The sequence below is a fragment of the Felis catus genome, chromosome D1 (genome assembly GCF_018350175.1).
Source record: "Felis catus isolate Fca126 chromosome D1, F.catus_Fca126_mat1.0, whole genome shotgun sequence".
NCBI lineage: Eukaryota > Metazoa > Chordata > Mammalia > Carnivora > Felidae > Felis > Felis catus.
The window spans coordinates 20,647,958-20,675,919 of NC_058377.1; the positions used below are offsets into that span (position 1 = coordinate 20,647,958).

General features: G+C 48.7%; 2 protein-coding genes across 20 annotated transcripts in view; one reads left to right on the forward strand and one right to left on the reverse strand.

The window, feature by feature from the left end:
- GRAMD1B (GRAM domain containing 1B) overlaps nt 1-17,264 on the forward strand; it is a 248,434-nt gene extending 231,170 nt beyond the window's left edge. For 10 of the 18 annotated variants that reach the window (XM_045038453.1, XM_045038440.1, XM_045038443.1 and 7 more), the window contains 9 exons: nt 774-892; nt 1,124-1,266; nt 2,900-3,003; nt 3,546-3,749; nt 4,838-4,928; nt 8,669-8,680; nt 9,072-9,179; nt 9,428-9,617; nt 12,168-17,264. In XM_045038453.1, the coding sequence (XP_044894388.1) occupies nt 774-892; nt 1,124-1,266; nt 2,900-3,003; nt 3,546-3,749; nt 4,838-4,928; nt 8,669-8,680; nt 9,072-9,179; nt 9,428-9,617; nt 12,168-12,257 (1,061 nt within the window). In that variant the 3' untranslated portion in view covers nt 12,258-17,264. The remainder of the gene's footprint in view (nt 1-773; nt 893-1,123; nt 1,267-2,899; nt 3,004-3,545; nt 3,750-4,837; nt 4,929-8,668; nt 8,681-9,071; nt 9,180-9,427; nt 9,618-12,167) is intronic. The other 8 variants (XM_045038446.1, XM_045038448.1, XM_045038449.1 and 5 more) reach the window with 4 other exon arrangements.
- A 788-nt stretch (nt 17,265-18,052) lies between these two features.
- SCN3B (sodium voltage-gated channel beta subunit 3) overlaps nt 18,053-27,962 on the reverse strand; it is a 31,429-nt gene continuing 21,519 nt past the window's right edge. For both annotated transcript variants that reach the window (XM_006936745.4, XM_019811463.2), the window contains one exon: nt 18,053-22,483. In XM_006936745.4, the coding sequence (XP_006936807.1) occupies nt 22,420-22,483 (64 nt within the window). In that variant the 3' untranslated portion in view covers nt 18,053-22,419. The remainder of the gene's footprint in view (nt 22,484-27,962) is intronic.

Genomic DNA, 27,962 nt, shown 5'->3' on the forward strand with positions numbered 1-27,962 from the left:
AGGCTCACCAGCGGGCAAGACCTCCCGGAGTCCACCATCTAACAAAGAGTAGCCGCGACCCTTTCCCAGTGGGCACCCGTGGTGTGCCAGGCACATGACGTTATCTCGTGTGACCCTCGGATCTGCCACGTGTGCGAGCACTGCGATCCCCAGGGTACCGAGGAGGAAACCAGAATTCAGACTGTTCTTGCTTGCCCGGGGCCACGCAGCCAAGTAGAGCCCGGGCCAGGATTCAAACCTAGGACTCTCTGCGTTCCTGCTTTGTACCTGCGCGCTCCTGTCTCCTCCCCTTGCCCCTGTTCTGCTCCCCAGCAGGCGTGTGGCTCTGGCCCAGCAGAGCTACTAGGCATCTGAGTCTGTGAAAGAGCATCTAGAGCGTAGCCCTCTGCCAGGAGGAGAGGGCATGCTGCGGGCACGGGGAGGACACGCCTTAGAGGAGAGGGCTTGTTCCCAAGGATCCCAGGCCCTCGTCACAGTGGCTCCAGTGTTGCCGGCACCCCCGCAGGTGGCCCCGAGACTGCCTGTCCCAGCCCCAGGAACAATCAGCATTCTGGAGCCCTGTGCAGAATTTCGGCAATGCTACAATGAGCCTCTTTCTGCTTCGACTCCCCCTCCTCCCCTCCTCCTCTGCGGGCCCTCAGGCTCCCACTGGCTTCCTTTTGGGGGTCAGTCGGCAGTCAGTACAGTCAAGAGTTCACTTGGAGGGGAAATTCGGATATGGTGAGGGCATGCCTCTTTCCCTCCCTCATCCCAGGGCTCTTCTCCACCCTCAGATATCATCTTCCATCCGTGGAAGAAGGAAGAGGATGGCAACCAGAGCCGAGTGATTCTCTATACCATCACCCTCACCAACCCTCTGGCTCCTAAAACTGCCACTGTCAGGGAGACACAGGTGAGTTGAGGGCAGGGGCACCGAAGAGCGGCAGGAAGAAGGATCAGGGCTAGTGCGCCAGGAAGAAGTTCCCGGGTGGCAAGCATCGTCTAGCCCTGAGGTGGGAGCACCTAACGTCCTCCCATTCCCGGTGTTTCTGGGTCCTCCGCCTAGAAGTGTGCGGTGGGCAGGGGAGATGCTTCCCTTCCTTGCTTCTCTTTAGCGATGTCCGGTGGACCCTTCTCCCCACAGACCATGTACAAGGCGAGCCAGGAGAGTGAATGTTACGTGATAGACGCCGAGGTCCTCACGCACGACGTGCCCTACCACGACTACTTCTACACCATCAATCGCTACACCCTCACCCGCGTGGCTCGGAACAAGAGTCGACTCAGGTGTGGTGTCTAGAGGGCCTGAGCGGGTTCACAGGAAGTCCCTGGTGTGCACGGATGTCCTCGCTCATGCAGTGGCAATAAAACGGGTGTTTGGTGAAAGGCTACAGGGAGCCCTCTTGGGAATCGGGACGTTCTGCACACCCACGTCTCAAAGGGGCCTGCGCCTTTCTCATCCTCCTCTTTAAAAAACAGTTTTTGGGGGGGGTGTCTGTGCTGCTGTCTGCGTTTATCTAAACCTCCCTCCTTCCTTCCTTTATTACCCCCCCCCCCCGCCCCCTCGTACCTCCTGTCCCCTCCATCCTTCGCCCCCGCACAGTGTCTAGGCTTCTCCCTTCCAGCTTCTTTGGAGAGTTTCCTGACTAGACGTTCTTTCTATTCAGTTCACACAGAGGCAGCTTGTTGACCTCAGATAAACCTCTGTAGAAAGGCGCCCGCCTATAACCCCCTGAACGCTTCTCGGGGGACAGGGTGAGGTGGCTCGCAAGCGTAGGCATGCTGACGTCAGGCCAGGGCGTCCCTGAGGACGGTCAGGGGGAGAGCAGGGCAGGCAGCCGTAAAAATAGGAGCATAGGGGTGCCCAGGTGGCTCAGCCAGTTAAGCGTCCAACTCTTTTTTTTTTTTTTTCAACGTTTATTTATTTTTGGGACAGAGAGGGGCAGAGCATGAACGGGGGAGGGGCAGAGAGAGAGGGAGACACAGAATCGGAAACAGGCTCCAGGCTCTGAGCCATCATCAGCACAGAGCCCGACGCAGGGCTTGAACTCCCGGACCGCGAGATCGTGACCTGGCTGAAGTCGGACGCTTAACCGACTGCGCCACCCAGGCGCCCCATCCAACTCTTGATTTCAGCTCAGGTCATGATTTCACAGTTTGTGGGATCAAGCCCTGCCGTGTCGGGCTCTGTGCTGACAGCCTGGAGCCTGCTTGAGATTCTCTCTCTCCCTCTCTCTCTTCGCCCCTCCCGTGCGCGCGTGCTCTCTCTCTCTCTCTCAAGATAAATAAACATTAAAAAGACGGGAGCCCTGTTTCAGAGCCGCTGTGTAGGAGTGGAAGGGGATAGTATGCAAGCAGAGAGACCCGTGACTGGGAGGGAGAATACTTGGAAAAAAGCAAGAGCTGGCAAGGTCAAGGTGGGGAGGCAAGAGCCAGGGCTGGTAGCAGATCATGCTCTGAAAGGTGGGAATGATGGAACCCTAGAGCCTGATTTGGACTTGAAAGTGTCTGCAGAAGGCAAAAAGGACCCCATGGCTGGCTGGCACCATCTGGAGGAGGCAGCGTGGTGTCACAATAGAGCTATGGGCTTGGAGTCGAGAGCCCTGTTGTTAGCCTTCGGTCCGCTAGACTAGTCTAGAACTCCCGTTGTCTCACCTGCAGAGTGAGGATAAAGCCACCAGTTCCACTGATCTCCAAAGGCGGCCAGGGAGACCAGATGGCATGGTGGGTGTGGTGTGAAGGGACCTTTCACCTCGTAAAGTGCGGCACAAATGCGAAGCCGCTTTGGACTTAAACCTGAAATCGCTTCTCGGCCTTTTGGCTAAGATCAAGTGTGGACTTAAACCTGAATTTCTTTTTTGCACGGCAGGGGAGGGTCTGCCCAGGAAATGGCTGATCGCGTTTCTGGCTTTTCCCTCAGGGTCTCCACAGAGCTGCGCTATCGAAAACAGCCCTGGGGGTTAGTGAAGACCTTCATCGAGAAGAACTTCTGGAGTGGGCTGGAGGACTACTTCCGCCACCTGGGTGAGCATGCGCTGTAGCCATCGGTGCTGCTTGAACTGCATCCGGCCGCCACCATCCAGGGGACCAGGAGACATGGAGAGTGGAGGGGGGGCAGACCGAGATGGGGAAGGAGTATCATGGGGTCCCTAAGTCCGCCCAGAAATGGATACAGAATTGGGCATGTATGGGAACGTGTAACTTTTACGGGATCTGTGACTTTCCCATCTGATCACACCGGTGGTAATTCAGTTATGGAGAGGAAATAAAAGCCTGTGAATGCTTCCATTAGGAAATGGGGTATGCCCCAAGTTGTGCGCATGAGGGTGCAGATCCTGGGGACCTAGGTCTACAAAATGTTGAGCAACCCTGAAGAGGGGTTGGGGTGGGGCTGAATCCCAGCTTCCTGAGGCCCGTGGCCATCCCCGAGGGACCCCCGCCCTCACAGTCAGTGTCCCAGAGTACAGGATGGGAAGATGGCTCTCTCAGCTAGGAGCAGGCACCTGTTTCTGGAGGCCAGCGTGTCGAGCTGGAGGTATAGGCAGATGGCCTTTCGTCTGTGACAGAGAGCGAGCTGACCAAAACGGAGAGCACCTACCTGGCTGAGATGCACAGACAGTCTCCCAAAGAGAAGGCCAGCAAGCCCCCAACGGTACGGAGGAGGAAGCGCCCCCATGCTCACCTGCGGGTGCCTCACCTGGAAGAGGTGATGAGCCCCGTCACCACACCCACTGATGAAGATGTGGGCCACAGGATCAAACACGTGGCAGGTGCGTGCCAGGTGGGAGTGGGGGCGTGGCTCAGGGCTTTGACCCAGAGCCGTGTGCCCAGGCCGAGGCATATGCGTGCACACGCTCATTTTGCATCCTCGGGTATAGATTGTGTATGATTTGCACACGACTCCTTAAATTTCAGCCTCCGGATCCTCTACCTGTTTCCCTTTGCCCTTTAATGTCCTCAGTCCCTGCTGAACCCACGTGTGGGGTCTGCTGAATAGACGTGACCTGAACTCCGTGTCCCTGTGGATAGACTCAAATGTGCAGCTTCCAAACTTGGGGCAAATGCACCAGGGACAAGCCCCAGTGCAGACGCCAGAGATGACCTCATAACCTGAATGTCAGAGAGCCCAAGGCAGCCCCCCTCCCCTGGCCCCCACAGGCCCACTGAGGACCTGCCCTACCGGACAGTGGACTCCCTTGACCTGTCTCCCCCTTGCATCCAGCGTGCACAACCTCATGTCTTCTCAGCCATGGCGACATGCAGCCATAAGAAGCCTTAGAGACGGCTAATCCGGCAGTTTTTAGGCTATGCTTCGCACAGCCGTGGGCGTTCCTCAGGATGGGGACAGGAGAGGAGGAAAGAGCCAGCCTTCCACGTCCCTCCCCTCAGTCTCAACCAGAGCACCCCGCCTTAGGTGTTTTATACGTAGGATTTCTGACCAGCACGGCGTTTGAATAAACTGAGTCTCAGGCATTGAGACTTGCTCAGCATCTCGTATCGGGTTATAAATAAAGCGAGGGCGGAGAGCGGTCTCTAGTCCTCACCGCGGGCTGTTGCCTGAGCCATGGCTAAGCTGTGGGCACTTTGTCCCGCCCCTGCGTGTCCCAGTTACATAAGGCTGTTGAGTTTCCCGTGCGTTTGGTGACTTTAATGTCCGCGTTGCTGGGCCCACCCCAGACCTTGCCCTCGAGGAGTTTCCCTTGTACTTTTGTGGAGGCCGGGTGTATCTATCCTGTCATCATGACAGCGCCACGGAAGGTTGTCCTTCATCCCCTGAGGCTCTGTGCGTGACCGCCGTCAGAGCAGCCAGCGGACTTGAGCGCCACAATGGTGACAGCGTCTTTACTCTCCCCCACAGGTTCCACGCAGACACGGCATGTCCCCGAGGACACCCCTAACGGCTTCCACCTGCAGAGTGTGTCCAAGCTGCTGCTGGTTATCAGCTGTGTGTAAGGGATTCCAGGCTCTTCCCCAACCTGCCCTCCCTGCCTGCTGGCCCCTCAGGCGTATGAGCACCCCCACACCACAGCCCTGCTTCTTCTTTGTCCTCTAGGCTTCTTCCTTCAGATCAGTCGCTCTGTCCGTCATTCCTTGCCTCTTTGCTTCTTTTTCTCTGTTTTATTTAGCATTTGCTGTAAGCTAGGCCTTCGGGATTGAGAAGGGGATTCTCTGCATCCATGCCCTTAGGAACTCAGTTTCAAGGGGATAGGACAGGCAGCAAATTCAGAATTACCGCACCGTTGGGAAAATGCTAACGTAGAGATGCTACACAACATCTTCGGAGCCCATTCGTTCATTTGGGAGGGATGTTCTGTGGCTCTGCTGTGTGCCAGGTGCAAGGACCATGCACTCCTGGGCCCCCACTTTGGCGGGAGAGCCAGACAAAATCAATGACTACAGTCCAGAAAGGCATATGCTTATATTCATGTAAATAATTTATAATAGTGCCATAATGTTATAAAACGGTAGGCTCAGTGCCATTCACAGAAGGATGCTGGTCAGGGAGAGAGGGCATGGAAAGAATGCGGGTGTAGGGTGGGGAGAGCACAGCTGTCTGCAGTTTAGTAAGCCTGCAGCCCGCCCCGGACGCCCCTGCATCCTTGTGAGCACGGGGTGCCTGAGACAGCCGAGTGCTGACCGCTCGCGCTCTGTTCACCTGGTGCCTCTACCCCCGCCTTTCCTGGGGGTTGGTTGGGCTGTGCCGTGAGCTTATGGGGGCACAGCTGGTGATGGGCATGGGGGCTGCCTAGACGCAGGCCCTGCCAGTCGTGCACCAGGCACTAGCCTGCCTCCAGATCTTCCTTTTGTGACACCCCCTCCTCCCTCCTTCAACCCCCACCAAAGTGTTTTCAGAGAGGCAGAAGCAGAGGCACAGCCCAGCCATGAGGGAGCACTGAAGGAGGCCCTGGAGTGACATGGTTTGTTTTGCCTTTTTTTTTTTTTTCCAAAATGTTTATTTATTTATTTGAGAGAGAGAGAGACAGAGAGAGAACAAGCAGGGGAGGGGCAGAGAGAGCAGGAGAGAGAATCCCAAGCAGCCACCGCACTGTCAGCGCAGAGCCCAACGTGGGGATCAGTCCCACAACCGTGAGATCATGACCTGAGCTAAAATCGAGAGTCAGACGCTAACCGACTGAGCCACCCAGATGCCCCACTTTTGCATTATTTAAAAAAGTCACTGTCACAGCCATGCGCGGAAGCCTAGAGAAGGAAGGGCTGGAGGTGGGCAGGCCGGTCAGAGTAAGTGGCAGTGACGTAGGCGAGCGTGACTGTCCGGCAGGCGAGCGATTGGGGCTGACAGGTCCTGCAGGGGGAAGACCCGTTAGCCACGCGGTTGGGTAGCCGAAGAAGAGGAATGACCACAGCGAGCACCCGTAGATGGTTGTGTCATTAACAGAACGGGCACAGGGTTGTCAGAGAAGCTGCTCCATTCCACGTGTGTCTTGAGCTGCTGAAGGTTATATCCAGGCGGAGGTGACAGGTACTTGCTGATGCGGACCTGGAGCGAGGCAGAGAAGCATGGGTCACGGATGCTGGTTTAGTCAGCAGTAGCATGAAAACCGTGGGTGCGGATGAGACCATCCTCCGAGGACAGCGGGGTGGGTGGGGGCGAGAAAGAGCAGGGCTGCAGACAAGGCCCCTGTGAGGAACGTGAGGCAGGCTCTCTGCTAACCTTAACTGAGTATGTAACAAAAGTAGATGGAAAATTCTTCTGTGAGCGGCCTAAGAAGCCAAGTTATTTTCACAAAATCAGATGCAGGGATGTGTCCGGGTGGCTCAGATCAGTTACGCAGCCGTCCATTGGTTTCGGCTCAGGACATGGTCTCATGGTTTATGAGTTCGAGCCCCATGTCAGGCTCTGCACTGACAATGCGGAACCTGCTTGGGATTCTCTCTCCATCTGTCTCTGTCCCTCCCTGCTTGTTCATGTTCTCTCTCTCTCTCTCTCTCTCTTTCTCTCAAAATAAATAAATAAATCCTAGAAAAAGTCAAACGCAAAGACAGCTGTAAGACCAGTAAAATTCACATTTAGCAGCATCCATTTGACGTGATTCGTACTGTTCTGTAAAGTCTCTCCTGGTTGGGTTTGGGAGATAGAAAACTTTAACCTCAGGTAAGTTCCCTGAGCTTTTTCTGCATGTTGACTTATTTAAGTAGGCCTGCTCTTAATTAAGTACTTATTTAAGTAGGCCTGCTCTCCTGAGTCAGTGGTATAGCATGGCATTAACTAACTTTGGGGCTTTATTAGTTTGGGATAATCAGACCTCACCTTTCAACACCAGGGGGCTCAGGCGAGGGATCTGCTGACAATGTGCATGTGGAATGGACCTGTGTAGCACAGACCGCCCTGCGTCTGGCAGGCCCGCACCGCCATCCGCCTGCCTCGAGGCAACTCGGCTCTCCCTCCTCTTTTCTCCGTGTAGACCACTGCAGGACCCTCCCTCAGCATGCAGGGGTGTCCCTGGACCTTCACTGAGCACAGGCAGGATTATACTAAACACAGACCCAAATGCAGGAGCTGAGATTGTGTGCGGCACATGCCGAAGAAGTGGGCATTCCGATCTCCTCTGGCGTGTGCTGATACAATTAAAGATGATATCGGTTGAAAGTCAACGCAATATTTAGAGATTCTTCTGGAGAACTCACAGAGCCCTGAGAACACGGCCCGGTAGGGTCAGGCATTTGCAGCTGCCAGCTCCAGGAATACTACCTTCCATGCAGAGAATAGCACAGTATCTCTCTCTCTCTCTGTCTCTCTGTCTCTCTCACACACGCACGTACACACACACACACACACACACACACACACACACACTTCAAAAGGTCAAAGGCATAGTGTCAGATTTTCTTTGTTGGTCCTTTTCCATCTTTCACTCTGTCTTCCCGGGATGCCATCTTCCCTTTTCCTGTGTGTATCCTGATCTGGGCCTGTACCTCCTCTAATGATAAAACCGCCCTTCGTCGAGGGCTTCCTGGGTGCAGGATGCTTTATGTCCACTTCGACCCATGCATGTCACAGCTCTAGCACGGTAGGCACCGTCCCTGTTGAGGAAGGGGGTTCGGAGAAGCTAGGGAACTTCATTGGAAGTTAAGAACCTTGAAGCGGCAAGCTGGGATCGTTCCCAGTTCCGTGTGTCTCTCGGTCCCCTTGCTACCCAGGTCTTCATCTCTCTATTCCGTGACTTGTGTCCTAAGATGATCTTAATGGCAGCCAATGACACCGAGGGAAGAAGAGAATGTCCCCATTCTCTCGGTGGCTCTCTGTCCCCCCGGATCCTCCTTACCACCTCCCTGTCTCTGACCAGTTCCGGCCCAGACCGGGGAGCCTCGTGACCCCAGCTGGGACTGGGCAGGTACCAGGAGGAGACTGCCCTTTTTAAGGCATCCCGCTAACACCTGTGACGTGGATCAGGCAGATGCTCCACAGTTTGACCTTCTGTTGTGCCTCAAGTTGGGTGGGTGGGAGGACTTGCCTCGATTTGTCACCGAAGATCTGTTTGCAGCTGCTCTCTCTGGCTCCTTGCTTGCTGGGTCTCCTCATCCATGGATGCTTGCTTCCGGTGTTTCCTTCCCCCAGCCTCTCAGTTGCTCTCTGGCTTGGTTACAGTGCAGCTCTCCCCACCCCACCCCTGCACTGGTCTGTTCTAACCTCTGCCTCCTCCCCGTTTTTCCTCCTTGCTCCCATTAGGATCTGTTTCAGGTACTGGCTCTCTGATCACTTCCTTTACCCTTCATCTCTTTTCCTCTCCATCTTACCTCTTCCCCCAGGCACCCAGACTCTGGGTGGCTCTTGCGTGTCTCTCTTTCCCAATGCCTTCACCCACATACCTCCCCATGGCTCTCCTGCTGTGTCCCAGCCCCTCCAGATGAGAGTCTCTCTCTCTCTCTCTCTCTCTCTCTCTCTCTCCACCCCCCTTCCTCTCCCTTGCTGCATCCTTCCACCTCACTCACTGCAATGCTTCAGGTGACCAGTGGTTAAGGACAGCAGCTGCCTCTGGGGTGGGGGACATCCCTGGCTTTTAGAGGGAGCATGCATTCTCGATGACGTCTCATGGCCGTTGCTTCCCCCTCCCCCCTCGTCTCTTCCCTAGTCTGGTGCTGCTGGTCATCCTTAACATGATGCTCTTCTATAAACTCTGGATGTTGGAATACACCACCCAGACCCTCACTGCCTGGCAGGGTCTGAGGCTCCAAGAAAGGTAATCCTCGCCTCTTCCCTTTGCCACCACGTTCACCCCACCCGGTACCGCGCCCCAGCTCCTGCCGCCCAGTCTCCTTGGGACTGCCCTGCTGCCCTTGGCCAGTGGGTAACCCTTGGGGATGCATCCATTGGCAAGCTATGAAAACTGTCCGCGTAGCTTTAGTCTGCTTCAGATCGGGGGCACAGGGGAACCGGGGGGCATTGAGTGGAGGACAAAGCAGTCTGATGTGACTCTCTGTCCTCTAGGGGTCTGGGAGCACAGGAGAGTCCACTGAGCATAACTCCAGCTGCCAGGGTACCCCTTCTTCTACCCCACAGGTTACCCCAGTCTCAGACAGAATGGGCCCAGCTCTTGGAGTCCCAACAAAAGTACCACGATACTGAGCTCCAAAAATGGAGGGAGATCATCAAATCCTCAGTGATGCTTCTTGACCAGGTGAGATGTCCCCACCTTCTCTCCTTGCCCTCGTCTTCCAGAGATGGAGCTCCTTCCCTGCGCTCTGGGAAGGATCACCATCCCCATCCCCACCCACCGGACCTCACTCTCCCATTTCATTCTTACCCTGGGCCATCCGATGTTCTGATTTTAAAGCGATCCTGGGATGGGCTGTTAGAAACACAGGTGCACTCCCCCAAATAATAACAATGAAATTTGCAGGAAAGTTGTAGGTCGCACGGAAGGACCAATCTTTTTTCTTTTTTGGCAACTCACAGCCATCTGACAGGCATTTAAAGAGAGAACCTCCATTTCACAACGATTTGTCTTCCCAGAGGGCCTAATTTTCTAGTTCCTTTTGATGTATGCCATCCCCCCTCCCCTGCCCTGAGCACCACATAGCCAACACACAACCCCTAGTACATCATTCTTCCCCTGAGGCTGTGCTGCTAGTCTGGGAAAATGGTTGTTGAACTAAGTCATCTTTCCATAACATCTTCTAGTACAGGTGCCTGTATTCCTTCCAAAAACTAGATGCATCTGTTTCAGAAAATCCTGGGGCAAAACCAATAATAAGTTTAGTTTTATCAAGGGTGGGAGCGTCTGACTTCCCCCAGAAGAAGTTAACATCTTACACAAAACTGCCATGCAGTTGCCAAGACAGCAAGAAGCTACCTTTGCTCTAAAGACAGTTAAGAAGATAAGAGACTAAGGCTTTGTCTTGTTCCCATTAAAATTTCTGTTCCTAAGGCATTATGTTTGGTGACCAGCCAGACTTGAGGTGGAATCCCGACCTTGCCACCAACTAGACCTTGAGCAAGGGACATAATATTACTGACTTACAGTTTCTTCATTTATAAAATGATTATAATGGTAACTTCATGAAATTGCTGTCGGGATTTGATGGTCCATGGGAGACACTCCTTAATAGTAAATCTTATTTCCCCTTCATGGTGTGGTCTTGGCTCTAAATTAAGGAGAGAGAGTTTCAATGCAGCTGTCAGGATCCAGCTGAAGGTGTTTCAGGATATCATGTTTAGCTTTAAAGCCATGGATTTTTTTTTTTTTTTTTAAGGGTAAACAGCATAGCAGGCGTTTCAAAAGACCTGTCCTATCAAGAAGGGTTGATAGAATTAAAGATATGCCCAGGAGAAGGAAAGACGGGGGTGAGGAAAACAGGATAGGTGTTTTGTTTCATTCCCTTTAAGAGTAGCTTCTAAAAGAATTAATAACAAACCCCCTCTCCCCAAGGAGCAGAGGGGGTACAGAAGAACCGGAGAGAAGAAAGCTGTAGATTAGGCAGAGATCAGAGGATCTGAAAATCCATGACCGTGTGCCACGAAATGTTAATTGCACTGTGTTGTCACAGAGCGGCTTATTCAGGGACCGTATCGAAATGTGTCGTGGTAGGACAAGCCAGTTGGGTTCTGCCACTGAGCTAACCATATTAGTGTGCCTGTTTCTTAAAGGAGGTTAAGAGGAAGAAATTCAGTCAAGGTTAATTCCATGATATGGGTACAACTAGAAGCCTACTCAGCTGCCCATTCTCTGCTTGACATGCGGGGTGTATATGCTGTCCAGACACACATGAAACAAAGCAATTACAGAGGAGTCCACTGCAGAGTCCTAGTGAGTGCTTTCCAGGTGGCCAGGAATAAGAAAGAGGATTATGCGCCAGAGAAAGTTTGGATTTGTTCTGGGTCTTACAATGGGTGAGACCGGAATGGGCAAGAGAGACGAGTCCTAGGCGGGGGGAACAACGTGGCAAAACGTACAAAGGTAGAAATACCGAGTGTTAGGGTCAATGGGGAAACCAAATCCAATGAGTAGAAGACAGCCTAGTGTGGTTCCTTAGAGCAATTGAATGCTTTGAGGGATTTTTTTTTTTTAATGTTTATTTTTGAGAGAGGAGAGAGAAAGACAGAGCATGAAGAATAGAGAGAGAAGGAGACCCAGAATCTGAAGCAGGCTGCAGGCTCCAAGCTGTCAGCACAAGAGCCCGCGGGGCTCGAACTCACGAACTGTGAGATCACGACCTGAGCTAAAGTCGGATGCTTAACCCACTGAGCCACCCAGGCACCTTGAGGGAATTCTTTTTTTTAATTTATTTTTTGAGAGAGAGCGACAAAGCGAGCAGGGGAGGGGCAGAGAGAGAGAGGGAGAGAATCCCAAGCAGGCTCCACACTGTCAGTACGGAAAGGGCTTGAACCCACAAACCATGAGATCATGACCTGAGCTGAAACCAACTAGTCAGATGCTTAACTGACTGAGCCACCCACATGCCCTAACCCTGAGAGAATTCTTCATTCAGCAACACAAGGACTACGAATCACTGAGACACAGTGAACCTCACCCTAGGGGTTCCCAGTGCTAGACTGGCTGTCCCCTTTCTGCCTGAGACGATGTCCTACCTTGTCTTAGGAGCCCGGCTCCCTTGAACTTGCTGGCATGATAGGGGACTTGCCCTAGGTGGGCGTGGTGGGTGCTGCCGGACAAAGAAGCCCACTGGGGGTGCAAACCCGTAGCTGGATGGGATTCCCTGTCTTCCAGATGAAGGACTCTCTCATCAATCTTCAGAACGGCATCAGGTCCCGCGACTACACATCAGGAAGTGAAGAGAAGAGGAACCGCTATCACTGACCAGGCAGGAGCAGGGGTGGCTGCAAGAGGCCTGTGCAATACGTGTACATAGACCATATAAATATATATATATAAATATATATATATACAGAATATAAATATATATATATTATATACAGATTTTAAAAAGAGATAATGCCTATGTACCAGGGAGAAGGAGCCGGACGGCCTCCTGTGCTGGCCGGGCCGAGGGGCCGAGGAGGGCAGGGACCACCTCTCAGCACCGACCTCCCCTGATCCTCCTCCTCCCCATCCCTTCCCCCACCCCCAACCCTTTCCCTCACTGGCCGTCCTTGGCTCTGAGAAGGGAAATGTTGTTGAGCCAAAGTTATGCCTGTGAAGACCCTGGGGTCTCGAAGTCTCAAGGGGGCATTGCTTAAGGTGCTTCATTCCCCAATCCTCTTTTGATTTGTCTCCAAAATAAAAGAGAATCCCCCCCCCCCCCCCCCCCCCCCAGCTTCCCCAGGTGCTCTCTTGTGAACAGGAAGCATCCAGGGCGGGAGCCCAATCAAAAGTCTGCCACCTGAGGCCACGCCCCTTTCTGTGGACGCCACGCCCCCAGCCCTGTTGGGGGTTGGAGGGCTGGGAAGGCTGTGCCTGCGTGATTGGGCTTTGTAGCTGAAGGCTCCCCTGGGGACTTGTGTACCTAACGGTGTTCTCCTCCATCACCCCTGCACCTTCCCCTAACCCGTGTAGGGTGTGGACCCAGTAAGGGCTGGGAATTTCTGACCTTCCCACCCCCCTTCTCTCTGGTCTTCTCCCAGGCTGGATCTGGGTGAAGTGTCACTTTTTAGTGCCTAAAGCCCTATTTTTTCTCTGTGCCCTAAGAGCACACATTGTTTATTAGCCAGGATGGAGCATTTTTGATCTTGTTAAACCCCTTTTTAAGTGGTTATAAGCAAGGAGGGCCTGTGGCTCTAATTCCTTCGTTTTGAGCTGTCCATTTGATTTCCGGGACGATCCAGGGTGCCCTAGGGACGTCCGGGGTTTGGGAGAGTGAGTGCCCTCACATTGTACATATTATGGGTTCACACGGAACGCTGTGTAAGTAGTGAGCAACTTGGTGAGTGCTCACTTGGCTGCCAGCATCGTTTACTCTAAGAGAAGAGCCAACTTTAGTCAAGGGAGACACCGGAGACCTTCTGCACAAGGAAGGAGATCTAGGCTTTTGGAAGGAATACATTTGGGAAACTTGCGTGCATTTGTGAAGGAAAAGGCCTGATTGAGTCTCTGCCCTTTGGAGGCCATTCCAAATCCTGTTTCTAAGACTTAGGAGAATTCTGGTAAAGGGGGCAAAGCCTTCTCTGGTCTCTGGCCCCAGGGAGGTATGAGAGCACTAGGGAGAAGAAAGTGAGTCATCCAGATCCATTTTGGAGTTGGTTCACTAGGATTCGTGCACTTATCTGACCTCTATCTGACCTCGTCGGGCCCTTGTAGCCACGATTACCATTTTTTATTCACTAACTGCTATTCTAACATATAATGACCAGAGGGATCCTGCCAGCCCCAGGCAGAGCTCACAGTGCTCAGTCAGGAAAGGATTGTACCAGTTTGGCAAGGAAAGTTCTTTTAGATTGCTCATTATTCTAGTGGGCCTCTTGATGCGAGGGACAGAAGAAACGCAGGGCTTCTCACTGATGTGGCCCCAAAGAAGGGCAAGTTGTGTTCTTCTCTTGGAATGGCCGGAGCATCCCACTTTTATAATCAAAGACAAGTTTTTGACTTTTTAGTCTGAGAATATGGCCTTATTATTGCCCTAAGAGCAGGAATACATGCCCCAGGGGAGTAGGCTGAGAAGGCTCCACAGAATCAGCTAGAATTGATATCCCTCCTCTAGAAAAGGAGATGTGAGGGATGGAGTTGAACATAATCCTTGGGAAGGGTGCATAGGCCCACGGGTCATTGGGTCACCACTCACTCTTGTCTGGGGCTTTGAATGGGAGACACCCTGGTGAGGGTCAGGGCTCGTGGGCCCTGGGCCAAAGGAGGAATAGTGCAGACTGCTAGAAATTTTCCTGGTGCAGTGGCCAGAAGCCAAAATTAGTCTCAGAAACTTTTGAAAGCAAAAATGGTAAATTCTCTAACTTAATCCATGTACCGTTATTTATCTAAATCCATTCAATTGTTGAAGGTCCCATGGCGGGACCTTTGGGGTGACTTACAAAGGGTTCTCTGCCAGCAGTAAAGTAATACAAGTGGGCCTGGCTATGCAGAGTTGCTCAGCTTTTGCTTTACCTCTTCAGCCATTCCAGGGAGGAGTAGGTAACAGGGAGGGACGCATTTAGTATGTCCAAGGAATCATCATGGTTTCTGGGGGCGTGAGCCTGGGAGACAGGGTCTACACACAGGGAACGTCCCTCCACCTGCCTCTTTCCTAGGAATCATGATCTCTCTGGTGGGCCCTCTCTGATATAATAATGTTTTAAACCTTCAAGCCAGGAGAAAGCTCAGCACCTCTGTTGACTCCCAAACAAAAACTCCCCCCCCCCCCTTCCCCTTACTCAATAGCCTGTCAAAGAAAAGGGATTCATCTTCCAGCCAGTGCTTTGTTTTTGTTCATGTAAGAATTCTGGTCACATAGGAGTCTTTATGTGAGGATTTCTGTCATAACAATTGAGAGCTTGCGCTCAAAGATTTTGCAAAGTTTCTAACCAGGTGGCAAACAACTACTGGGTCTATACTTCCAACTGCAGTGTACTTGAAGGGATTAAGATTGGCCTTGGAGAATCCACTCGTGTCTACAACTCGTCCGTCCCCCGTCCACCTCCCTGGCACAGGGGCAACAAGACCGGCAACCTGAAGCTGTCTGTAAGGGCACTGGGCAGAGTCAGGAGACCTGGGCCCGAGGCCTGGCTCTGCTCTTAGACAAGTCCCTTCCCCTTTCTGAACATCAGTATCCTCGTTTGTAACAGGAAGGGGGGTAGGCTAGACTGTCTCGAAGATAGGTTCTAGCTGAGCATTGTCTTGGAGGCTGGGTCAGAGACTGGCAAGGCAGGGCTTTCTCAAACGTGGAAGGTGCTCTGCCAGAAGAGAACAAGCGTCTGGGCTAGAGCTTCCCTGGTGTTTAGAGGGGTGGTAGGACAGCATCAGGGTTCCCAAGAAATCCAGGGTAGTTAACTTTCTTCTTTATGGGCTGGCAGGACTAGGGAGGCCTAGTGAGGTAGGGAAGGGGAGATCAGGTTTGTCGTATTTCCCAGTATTAACCTAGGAGGGTGGTTCTTCCTTTGTTGGCTTAGTCTTTGTTTGGGAAGGGACTTTCTCTAAGTGGGGAGGAGGACAATGGCAAGAATGGCACCATCTTGGATTGAGCTCATCTTTCGTCTCTAGGACAGATAAAGCCTTTCATCTGTCCATCCTTCCTCCTCCTTGCTAGAAGAAACACTGGAGAGAAGCCATTCCTGGCCCTAGCACTTCTCTTTTGGCTCAATTCAAACCTTGTTGGGTTTTAGATTAATTGTGAACCTTTGGCTAAAATCCTTGGGTTGCTTTAGAGCACTGACCCTAAGAATCTGGGATTTTAGGAAGGGGGAGGGGGATCAAGAAACCTCAAAGAGGAATGCTTTGCTAGAAATGGCTTCCCTCTGTGTCCCTCTCCCTGATCCATGCTTGAACCATGTCTAAATCATTTGTGGACAGCATTTCTAGGGTGAAATCTTGCAGAAAGGACTAGGGGAAGACTCTTTCTAGACTATTTGTGGTCCCAGAAGGATGCTTTCTGTGCCATACTGTGCTGTTGCTTTAGCTCTGCAGGGCAGCCAAAGCCAGCCCTTCCTCTGTAGGGCCCCCAGGTGGCAGGGCTGTGGTCTCCCTCCCCACACCCCCGGACCCCACCTCCCCACTCCAGTCGGAAACTTGAGAACCTGGCTTCCTGACTCTCTCCTCCCCCACCTTTTGTCTCTAGGCTGTGGGACAATCATCCCATCCACCACTTGACATCCTTGACCCTCGTCCCCCAGCCTCCAGCAGGCTATCCCCACTCCCTCCACCTCTATGTTTTCTTCCAGAAGATGCGTTTTGGGTCCGAGTGGAGCGATTTTCTGGAAGGCCGTCTTTTTAACGCCCCTGCTTCCCTGATGTGGAGTAGGGATTTGCACAAGGTGTAGAGAGCTCCCTCCCCACCTCTCTGCCCAGCCTTGTTACCTCACTCCTGCTTCAGCCATGGCTGCAATGGGCCCAGCCAGCTCCCTGTCTTGGTGTTCTGTACGACAGCTCAGGGGTCTTGGGCATTGTTTTCTGTTGTGACTTGAGGTCCTCAGCAGGCCTGGGAGCCTGGATTGGAGCCTTGGCTGCTGGCGAGAAGCACCTTGCCTGCCAAGAGGAGCTGATGCCAGACGATCTACCCGACATGTGAAAGCATAAAGAATATTGTCATCTCTGCCCCTTGGCCCCCTTGCTTCCCTCGACACAGTGAGACGCTGCAGAAGCAAAATGGCGGCCTCTGCTCCAGGCAAGACAGCTGGCTGTCTGGGGAGTTGGCCCTGGGCTTGGATGCCACGTGCTGAGATCGCGTAACAAAAGCAACCATATTTGCCAACGGTAGTGTGTGGCTCCCCACATTTCCCTATCCTGCACTCTAGGGCCAGACCACTCTCTGCATGGACCAGATCATCTTCCCAAACCCATGGTGCTTTTCCCCCCACTCAGCCTAGACTTCAAGGTGGGGAGGATGGGTCAGAGGCCATAATGGCCCCTGGATAATCCTGACAAGGGGTGGAGTGGGGTGAGGCAGAGGGAGCAGCCCCCAACACCTGCACTGGGCCATATATGGGAAAGAACACAGGTTGATTGCAGTCGAGTTGTCTGGCCATCTGTATTTGGATCTATAACTGTACTTTGCCTGGCGCTGTGCGCAAGGTCTGAAAACTTAACTGCTATTACCTAGAAACCATACACGGCTTCCCAGCCAAATCTTAATGTAAAGTAGCTAGAGCCATGGAAGTACAGTATGAATTAAAAGAAAAAGTATTGAACTACAAATAATAAATGGTGTGTGTGTTTATTGCTGGACTCATAAGCACTCATTGTCCCAAATGTTTTCGGTTCTCCCAGATGTGATGAGGGCAAGGTCCAAAGACGTGTGTGTGTAGGCATGCTGATACATATATGCACAGCCATCCACCCGACATCTAGGACACCCTTTCCTGGGGAGGGAGGCAGCCTGATAAAGTTGAATGGATGAGTTTTGGAATCATACCTGAGTAGAGATTTTAGCATCACTGTTTATCAGCTGTGTGACCTTGGTCCCCAGCCATTATTCCAAGCCTCAGTTGTTTAGAGATAATATAAAACTGTGTGTGTGTGTGTGTGTGTGTGTGTGTTTCTTAGTATAGTGCCTGGTACCATACTGAGATAATTTGTATTCCATTATTAACCAGTACTATTATTATAGGAGCATATGGTAGACTGAATCCCAACAACAACTTCTTATGTAACTTTTCCCTTTTGTGCCTTGGCATTTCCAGGAAGGTGGACATTGAGAGACAGCTTTGCTCTATTTCCTTAACCTAGACCGGTAAGGGAGTTAGCCCCTTGCCACCTGGTGGGAAACTTTCTTGGTGTCAGGCAGGAGAGGACTATTGACTCTTTTATTTGGGGGGGGGGGGGGCAGGAGAAGAGGGAAAGAGCAGCTAGATCACACATTTATGGTGTTTAATTCAGACTGTTAAATGCATTTTTCATCGCCTGGGAAAATGTCCACTGATGGTGAGTTCAGGAATTGATGCAGGCTGGAGAGGGGGGGTCGAGGCCATAGTATTCGTGGCAGACGCACATTGTAGAGCAAAACCAGAGCAAGCTGTGTGTAGAGACACTTTATTGACACGAACAGGGTATTTCCTGAAAAACACTACATACTGCCATTAGGTTGTCGAGAGCTTGGGTGATCAGGAACAACATTGCTAGAGTTCAGAAAAAGATTGGCTGTGGAAAATGAAGAAAAAGCACTATGAAGGTGACAATGTGGCAAGGAGATCCATCAGTTGAAAGACCTCAAGAGTTTACTAATGGTATCTGATGGTGTTTCCCAAACCTACAAGCACGGTGCTTCCGTGGCCTCCCTCCCCATCACACACGCTGACATCAGATGCAGCTCTTGCCTGATGGTGACTCGGGGTCTGTCAGGGAGACGTATTACCAGCGTTGAGGCTTATCTGGCCTGTGATCGGGATTGAGTTTGATTACTACGACTCAGACTTGCTGCACGTACTTATCTACTGGGTCCTACTAAACTCAAGTAAGATAACTCAACATGAGTTCTCTGCTATGGTGGAGTTTCAGAGATTAGGACAAGTTTGGATGATGGTATTTTTCAGACTTAAGGCCACGGGGCACACTGAGGCTCTAGATTGGTGCTCCAGGCAGAGTGGGTGCTGAAATGCAGAATGGATGGATGATTGGAGGATGAACACAGTACTACTCAGATACACTCACAGTGACTAGGTGAATTCACTGGCTTAGGGATCTTTCATTTACAAAAGGAGGGGTGAGGAAGGCTTCATTTTACTGTACTTTTCTATTTCTTTGTTAATTTGGGAAAGGAGAACCAAGATCTATTCTGAAATGTGTCTAGCTTTTGTTTCTTCCTACAAAGATGCCAGTTACACAGCCTTTCCCCTCTGATTGATGTCAGGTTCACAGATTCTGAGTTGGGTGTACTTTCCTTTTTGACCTAGTAGTTTCCTAGGAAGAGGAGGGAGCTACTGTCTCTTGTCTTAACCATTCGTTGCTATACACATGTATCCAGCATGTTCCTGCTTTGAAAAATTCCTTTCCTACTAACATCTAGTCGGGCATCGAAGGAGAAACCAGAAACTCAAAGAGAAATCTGGGTGTGTGGATGTTGGGGGATGGAGAAAATAAGGGAAAATGCTTTTAAACAAACAAAATAAAGGTGGGAGTAGGTACAGGCAGTGTCTGTCACAGTACGTCCACACAGGAGTCAGGGCTGTGATATAAGACTGAGCTAGCAGTAAAGGTCAGTAGGACAGGGTGTATACAGTGCCAACTGATTTGAGCAGGGTCAAGTTCTTGGCTGTTAAGCACTAGGAAAAGGAGAATAAGACCCAAGCCTGGCCTGGTCTTTAGTGAATTGTGTTATTGAGGATTGGTCATGGAAAATATCCAGCACCAAGATAACAGATGGGGTTCCTAAAGTGATAATAGCCCTTGAGAACATTTCTAAGCCCTTTATAGGAACAGCATGCCAGATGAAGTTTCCAGAGCAATGCACATTTGGTCTGGGTCCTCTAGGAATATGGGGAGCAGGGAGGATTTGAAGCAGGTTGGGGGTCACACTACCCTTAGTTCTGTAGTCCTGATCAAGTCTCCCAAGAAGGAGTTGAATTACGCTAAGGGAGAAAGAGTGACGTGGAAACCAACTAGAAAGAGAAAACCAAAACAAGATAGACTCTCAAAGCACATTAGGAGCACTGGCTAAGAAGCAAAGCGGCAGAGGAGCCGTCGGGTGGCACTAGGGGTGAGAGAAGACATCTCAGGACAAGCAGGAGAGGCAAAGATGAGGCAAAAGCTCATCAATGAGAGGAAACGATGCAGCTGTGATCAAAGTGGAAAAAGGAACCGAGCTCTCCACTTACCGGCTGTATGGCCTTAGCATGTGGTAAAGCTTCTTAGCCTCCAGCAGCCTCAGTGTGCTTGCTCACTTGTGATGTGGGTATCAGTAATACCCACCCCACAGGGCTAGCTGTGGAGAGCTAAAGTAACAGAAACGAAAGCACTTTGTAAACCATATTGCTCTAATGACAGAATTGAGAATGAGAAGGGTTGAGAAGTTAAGAAAAAAAAAAGATTACCTGTAAAACGCAAATAAGGGCGGGGGGTGGGGGGAGATTGTAGGTGCCATTCAGTTCATTAAAAACCACTCAGGAAATGGGTGGGCTTTTTAAAAAGAAAACAAAAAGGCAGCCATCATGCATATGACTTGATTTTGAGTTTGATGCTTAGATGCATTGTCTACTGGAAGCAAGAGGAAGGTGGGGTGATAGGAAGTAGCTCGCTCCTACTGAAAGCTCAGCCATCCACCAGCCACGGGATCAGGAGAACCGCACAGTAATCCACGCCTATTCTCTATAAAGTACGAAAAATGATCTATATTCTGTCCCCGATTTCGGAGGAATCATGTGCAAAGTTACCGATGAGAAAGGCCGTAAGTTTACTGCAAGTATTTTCTTCAGTAAAATTGGACTCTTGAACGTGTGAACAAGGACTTGTGTCAAGTACTTCCCCAAGAATGGAAGAGTTGGAAAAAAAATGAGTTCGTCGGGTGAGCCCCAAAGACAGAGGAGTGTGATCTTTCCCCATGAATTCCCCCAGATCTGAGGGACACCTGTCATTGAGTCCCAGCCACTTGCATGTTCTCAGAACCCATGAAGCAGCCTTCCCCTCGGTCACTAGGTGCTGAAGGACATCACATTTGGACCAGTCACTCAAAACGAAACGAGATATTGACTGAAAGTTTTCCAGTGTCCCTGTGCTCTCCCAAAATCTAGAAAGGAAAGAAACCCTCAACAACTAGACATCATGGATTCACCTAGCCCATCCTGCCCCTATCACTTCACTCATTCTCTCATCATCCTTCTCAGACTAAAAAGCACGTTTCTTAGTTTAAATATTCCCAGATGCAGTCTCTGGAGGATTTTTCAGAGTCACAAATCTTTTCACTAAGGAAACTCTTCATGTCTACCCCATGTCCTCCTCTCTGCCTTTTGGCTAGTTTCCAGGTGTGTGGGTCTATCAGAGTTAACCTCAGCCAGACAGTCCACCCCTGTGCTTGTGAAAGAGGCATGGCTGTAGCCAAACTCAGTTTCAAGGTCTTTTTAAAACCAAAATTATCCCATCTCTGAAAGTGTCAAGTGGGAAGCACCTAAGGCTTACTATGTTCCAGTTTATCCTCTGAAATCTCTTAGTTGAGCCCTGAGTCTCAGTTGCCTCCTGTAAAAGGAGGGATAATACTGACCTACAGGAATTTGGAGGAAAAGAATTTAGAAATTTCAGTTTCAATGCCCACAAGAATATAATGCTTCCCAGCCATCTCAGATGGTGTGCTCCACTTGGAAGGCACACATACCTTACCCTAATAGGGTGATGAACATGTTGTATGACTTTTGAGGGCCACTTCTGTCTTTGGCTTCTTGAAGGGCTGAGGCCAACCTAGTCCTTAGAGACCTATTGAGATCTAGCCCCAGAGTACCAAGTTCCAGAGAACATCTTGGTCCATGCTTAAACTTTCTATCACTGAAGATCCTAGAAAGGCATGCTTTGCTCTGATGCTCTAGTCAAGTGGGCCAGGAACTTGGCGGGGGTTGGGGGTGGAGGGACTGATTTCAAGGAATCCCACTTCATGATGTTCCTGCTTTAACCAAATTAATCATTCTTACTTCCTTCCATTAAGACATCCATTCACTTGCAACAAAGAAGAATGAGCCAGTTCCAACCAGTTAGGGACAGAGGGGTGTGCCATCTTCAGCATGTGTACAAAGTCATTTGGAGCACAGGGAAGTCCAGTTGGCATGGGAGCTCCTTGCTTGAAAGCTGGAACAGGGTGAGGTTGAGTCCGTGTAGAAATGTTTACTCCTCAGTACTGGCCAAGTCTTATGGTGTGTAGAGGTCTGATGGAGTTAGAAGTCAGAGGTGAAAGTTCAGAGGTGAGCGGATGCATGATGAATGAATAGAAGGATGGATGCATGAAGGGAAGTGATCTGGCCCCTGGGGCACCCTCCTGATGCTGTTAACATCGCTGAACCTGGAATATCCAGTCCCTCAGTGTTCAGCCCACCTACCAACAATAAAACAACTCACTGAGAATTTCCAGCCTGGCCCAGTCCAGGCCAGCCAAAGACACTGACCAAATCCACAATCCTTACAAAGGAGGGAGTGGGGGAACTACTTTTTGTCGCTGTGGGTAAGAAGTTCACATTGCTCAGGCCAAAGCAATTCACTTTCTGAAGGGCTTGACGTCATACAGAGCTTTGTGACCTGGATATCGACTTTAAGAAGTACCCCGAGGGTGGGAACTCTGGGTAGGGTAGAAATCTACGGGGTCAAATTTAAAGTCACTTGGGTGTGGGTGACCAAGTCATTTGTACAAGCTGCCATCCTTATCCACCTTCGCCTGCCCTTCCCTGTACATCACCTCAGTCACACCCTTCTATTCCTCCACTGGTACCGCAGAGTTCTCTTTGTTCTCTGATGGGATGGCAAGGTAGTCAGACCTGGAGGAGGGCAGATGGGGGGAGAGAATCAATACTTTAGTACCCAGGGGTGGGAACACAAGAAAAGGGAAAGAACAAGGGCACAGGAACAAGGACATCTATAGAATAGCTCTGCTTTTCCTTCTTCCTGTGTGTCCCAAGAGAAAACTAGAATGGTCCTTTCATAGGGAACTAGAATGATAGGCATTTTTATTCTTTCCCTCCACTAGCAGTGTGTGAATCTTCCCATTTATCCACATGGATCTCAGGACTTCTTATTGTTAGATTACAATGTTGGCCAAACTGATGGATGTGAAATTATACTTTATAGTTGCTTTAATACTTATTTCCCTGATCACTGCTGATGTACATTTTTCATAAGATTATAGGCTATTTGGACTACTGCTTCTGTAATTAGACTGTTCATTTGCTTTGGCAGCTTTCCTTCCGAGATGTCTCTCTCATGGATTTTTCTTTGATGGTTTTGTGTCTTGAAAATATCTTCTCCCAGTCTGTGGTTTCTCTCTAAACTTTGTTTATGGATTCTTGTAATGAACAAAAGATTTTTAGATATAGTGTCATGAAAATTATCCATTTTTCCTCTCTGTGTGTAATAAAGATACTATCTTATATTCCCTTAATAGAATTTTCAAGTTTTATGTTTTATCTCATCTCTACATCCACTTACAACTTATTTTTGTTTACTGTGAGAGATGGGGACTCTTACTTTCTTTTCCATATGGATAAGGAATTGTCCTTCTACCATATATTGGAGAGTTCATTCTTCCCTAAGTGATTGTGGTGCCACTTCTGTCATATATTATATAAAATTGTATGTACACATTTATCTATTTGGGGGCTCTCTATTTTATTCTCTTTGTGCTGTATGCTTAAGACAGTATCAACAAATTCTTTAATTTCTCTATAAGAAATCTTCATATCTGATAGGAAAAGTCCTACCAGCCACCTTCCTTAAGTATTGTTCTTTTTTTGAAATAGGCAAACTATGGCTCGTGAACTAAGAACAGTTGTAAGGGTTACAAACAAAGAAGAAAAACCAAAGAACAATATACAACAGAGACCCTGTGTAGCCTGCAAAGCCTAAAATATTCACTATCTGGCCATCGCTTGGTTTAGACTAGTTTTGGCTCTTTGCTCTTCCATGTGACTTTTAAGATCAGCTAATTGAGTTCCTTGAACAACCTAATGGGTATTTTGATTGAAATGTCATTGAATTTGCAGACTAATTTAGGAGACAATTGCCATGTTTACAACAGCGAGCTTTTATTCTCCATTTAGTTAGGTCTTCAGTCTTTCAGTAAAGTTTTGTGCTTTTCTCCTCAAAGGTCTTGCACATTTTTATCAAATGTATTCCCAGGCACTGGAGACTGTTTGTTGCTACTGTAACAGAAATGTTTTCCAATGTTTTCAATATTTAAATGTTTTTCTAAATTTTTGTGGCTGGAACCATAGGTGGTTTTTATACTTTTATGTTGTGATTTGTATCAACAGTCTTGTGGAACATTCTCACTCACTCTAATGGTTTGTCTGTAGATTCCATTGTATTTTCTATGTAGGTGGTAGAGGGGGTCATGGAAAGGATGTGGCTGCCAGGTGACCTGTAAGCTGGACCCCAGCAATCAGGGACTCCCCCTTCCACTTTCCTTGGGGTGTCCCTTCCAGTTGCCTGCCCCACTCCCAGAAGCTGCCCCAAGGCCACATCTTAGGACACGGATGTGGTGTTAAGACTATCTGGACAATATACATGTCCGAACCCAGCTAAGGCCTCTCTACATAAACCTTTAAGATTCTGGCAGGCTTATCTTGTGGCTGCCCTAGAAAAGCCTTCCGTTCGCACCCTGGCTCACTCAACCTGCCAGCTCCCAATCCGGGGTGGCCTGCGTCTTCCTTCAGTCTCTCCCTGCCTTCCGTGTATGGGGGCAGGTTTCAGGTGACACCCGGGAAGCTCCATAGGAGGTTTCAAACCAACAGTAGATAATTATACTGGGTGTGAATCATGATTCTTTAGTTTCTTCCCTTACAATATTTACTCTTTTTTTTCCCCTTTGTATTTACTTAGTACACTACCTACAAACTGCAATATAATATTAATAGAAGCAGAGAGACGTGTCTAATATTATAACACAGATGGTATTTGCTGGAGGTTATCTCAGTGGCTGCCATTTATCACTTTAAAGATGATTGGTGTTTGATTTTTTTTTTAATGTTTATTTTTGAGAGAGAGAGAGACAGAGCGTGAGCAGGCGAGGGGCAGAGAGAGGGGGAGACACATTATCCAAAGCATGTTCCAGGCTCTGAGCTGTCAGCACAGAGCCCAATGCAGGGCTCGAACTCACAAACCATGAGATCATGACCTGAGCTGAAGTTGGAAACTCAACCAACTGAGCCACCCAAGCAACCCTGATTGGTGTTTACATTTAATATTTATCCTGCTCAGGACATGCGTGCTTCCTGAATCTGAGAAGTCATGCTCTGTTTAGCCATTGTATCTCCGAATATTGTTTCTCCTCCATTTTCTCTATTCTATTCTTTTTTTTTTAATCGTTAATTTTATTTTTTTTTTAAATTTACATCCAAATTAGTTAGCATATAGTGCAACAGTGATTTCAGGAGTAGATTCCTTAATGCCCCTTACCCATTTAGCCCATCCCCCCCACACACCCTCTGTTAGGTGTTACCCATTTAGCCCATCCCCCCTCCAATAGCCCTCTGTTTGTTCTCCATATTTGAGTCTCTTATGTTTTGTCCCCCTCTCTGTTTTAATATTATTTTTGCTTCCCTTCCCTTGTGTTCATCTGTTCTGTGTCTTAAAGTCCTCATATGAGTGAAGTCATATGATATTTGTCTTTCTCTGACTAATTTTGCTTAGCATAATACCCTCCAGTTCCATCCACGTAATTGCAAATGGCAAGATTTCATTCTTTTTGATTGCCGAGTAATACTCCATTGTATATATATACCACATCTTCTTTATCCATTCATCCATTTATACACATTTGGGCTCCTTCCACACTTTGGCTATTGTGGATAGTGCTGTTATAAACATTGGGGTGCATGTGTCCCTTCGAAACAGCACACCTGTATCCCTTGGATAAATACCTAGTAGTGCAATTGCTGGGTCGTAGGGTAGTTCTAATTTTAGTTTTTTGAGGAACCTCCATACTGTTTTCCAGAGTGGCCGCACCAGCTTGCATTGCCACCAACAATGCAAAAGAGATCCTCTTTCTCCACATCCTCACCAACATCTGTTGTTGCCTGAGTTGTTAATGTTAGCCATTCGGACAGGTGTGAGGTGGTATCTCATTGTGGTTTTGATTTGTATTTCCCTGGTGATGAGTGATGAGCAGTTTTTCCTGTGTCGGTTCGCCATCTGGATGTCTTTTTTGGAGAAGTGTCTATTCGTGACTTTTGCCCATTTCTTCACTGGATTATTGTTTTGGGTGTTGAGTTGGTACGTTCTTTATAGATTTTGGATACTAACCCTTTATCTGATATGTCATTTGCAAACATCTTCTCCCATTCTGTCAGTTGCCTTTTAGTTTTGCTGATTGTTTCCTTCGCTGTTCAGAAGCTTTTTATTTTGATGAGGTTCCAGTAGTTCATTTTTGCTTTTGTTTCCCTTGCCTCCGGAGACATGTTGAATAAGAAGTTGCTGCGGCCAAGATCAAAGAGGTTTTTGCCTGCTTTCTCCTCGGATTTTGATGGCTTCCTGTCTTACATTTAGGTCTTTCATCCATTTCGCGTTTATTTTTGTGCATGGGGTAAGAAAGTGGGCCAGGTTCATTTTTCTACATGTCGCGCTGTCCAGTTTTCCCAGCACCACTTACTAAGGAGACTGTCTTTTTCCCATGGGATATTCTTTACTGCTTTGTCAAAGATTAGTTGGCCATACGTTTGTGGGTCCATTTCTGGGTTCTCTGTTCTGTTCCATTGGTCTGCGTGTCTGTTTTTGTGCCAGTACCATACTGTCTTGATGATTACAGCTTTGTAGTATAGCTTGAAGTCCGGGATTGTGATGCCTCCTGCTTTGGTTTTCTTTTTCAAGATTGCTTTGGCTATTCGGGTTTTTTTCTGATTCCAAACAAATCTTAGGGTTATTTGTTCTAGCTCTGTGAAGAATGCTGGTGTTATTTTGATAGGGATCGCATTGAATATGTAGATTGCTTTGGGTAGTATTGACATTTTAACAATATTTGTTCTTCCTATCCAGGAGCATGGAATCTTTTTCCATTTTTTTGTATGTCTTCTTCAATTTCTTTCATAAGCTTTCTATAGTTTTCAGTGTATAGATTTTTCACCTCTTTGGTTAGATTTATTCCTAGGTATTTTATGGTTTTGGGTGCAAGTATAAATGGGATCAATTCCTTCATTTCTCTTTCTGTTGCTTCATTGTTGGTGTATAGGAATGCAACTGATTTCGGTGCATTGATTTTATATCTTGCAACTTTGCTCAATTCATCGATCAGTTCTAGAAGGTTTTTGGTAGAATCTTTTGGGTTTTCCATATAGAGTATCATGTCATCTGTGAAGACCGAAAGTTTGACCTCCTCCTGGCTGGTTTGGATGCCTTTTATTTCTTTGTGTTGTCTTATTGCAGAGGCTAAGACTTCCAATATTATGTTGAATAACAGGGACAAGAGTGGACATCCCTGTCTTGTTCCTGACTTTAAGGGGAAAGCTCTCAGTTTTTCCCCATTGAGGATGACATTAGCGTTGAGTCTTTCTTATATGGTTTTTATGATCTTGAGGTATGCTCCTTCTATCCCTACTTTCTTGAGGGTTTTTATCAAGAAAGGATGCTGTATTTTGTCACATGCTTTCTCTGCATCTATTGAGAGGATCATATGGTTCTTGTCCTTTCTTTTATTGATGTGATGAATCACATTGATTGTTTTGTGGATATTGAACCAGCCCTGCATCCCGGGTATAAAACCCACTTGGATGTGGTGAATAATTTTTTTAATGTATTGGTGGATCTGGTTGGCGAATATCTTGTTGAGGATTTTTGCATCCATGTTCATCAGGGAAATTGGTCTATAGTTCACCCTTTTAGCGGGGTCTCTGGTTTTGGAATCAAGGTAATGCTGGCTTCATAGAAAGAGTTTGGAAGTTTTCCTTCCATTTCTATTTTTTGGAACAGCTTCAAGAGAATGGGTGTTAACTCTTCCTTAAATGTTTGGTAGAATTCCCCTGGAAAGTCATCTGGCCCTGGACTCTTCTTTTTTGGGAGATTTTTGATTACTAATTCAATTTCCTTACTGGTTATGGGTCTGTTCAAATTTTCTATTTCTTCCTGTTTCAGTTTTGGTAGTGTATATGTTTCTAGGAGTTTGTCCATTTCTTCCATATTGCCCATTTTATTGGCATATAATTGCTCATAATATTCTCTTATTATTTTTATTTCTGCTGTGTTGGTTGCAATCTCTCCTCTTTGACTCTTTTTTTTTTCTTTTAATGTTTATTCATTTTTGAGAGAGAG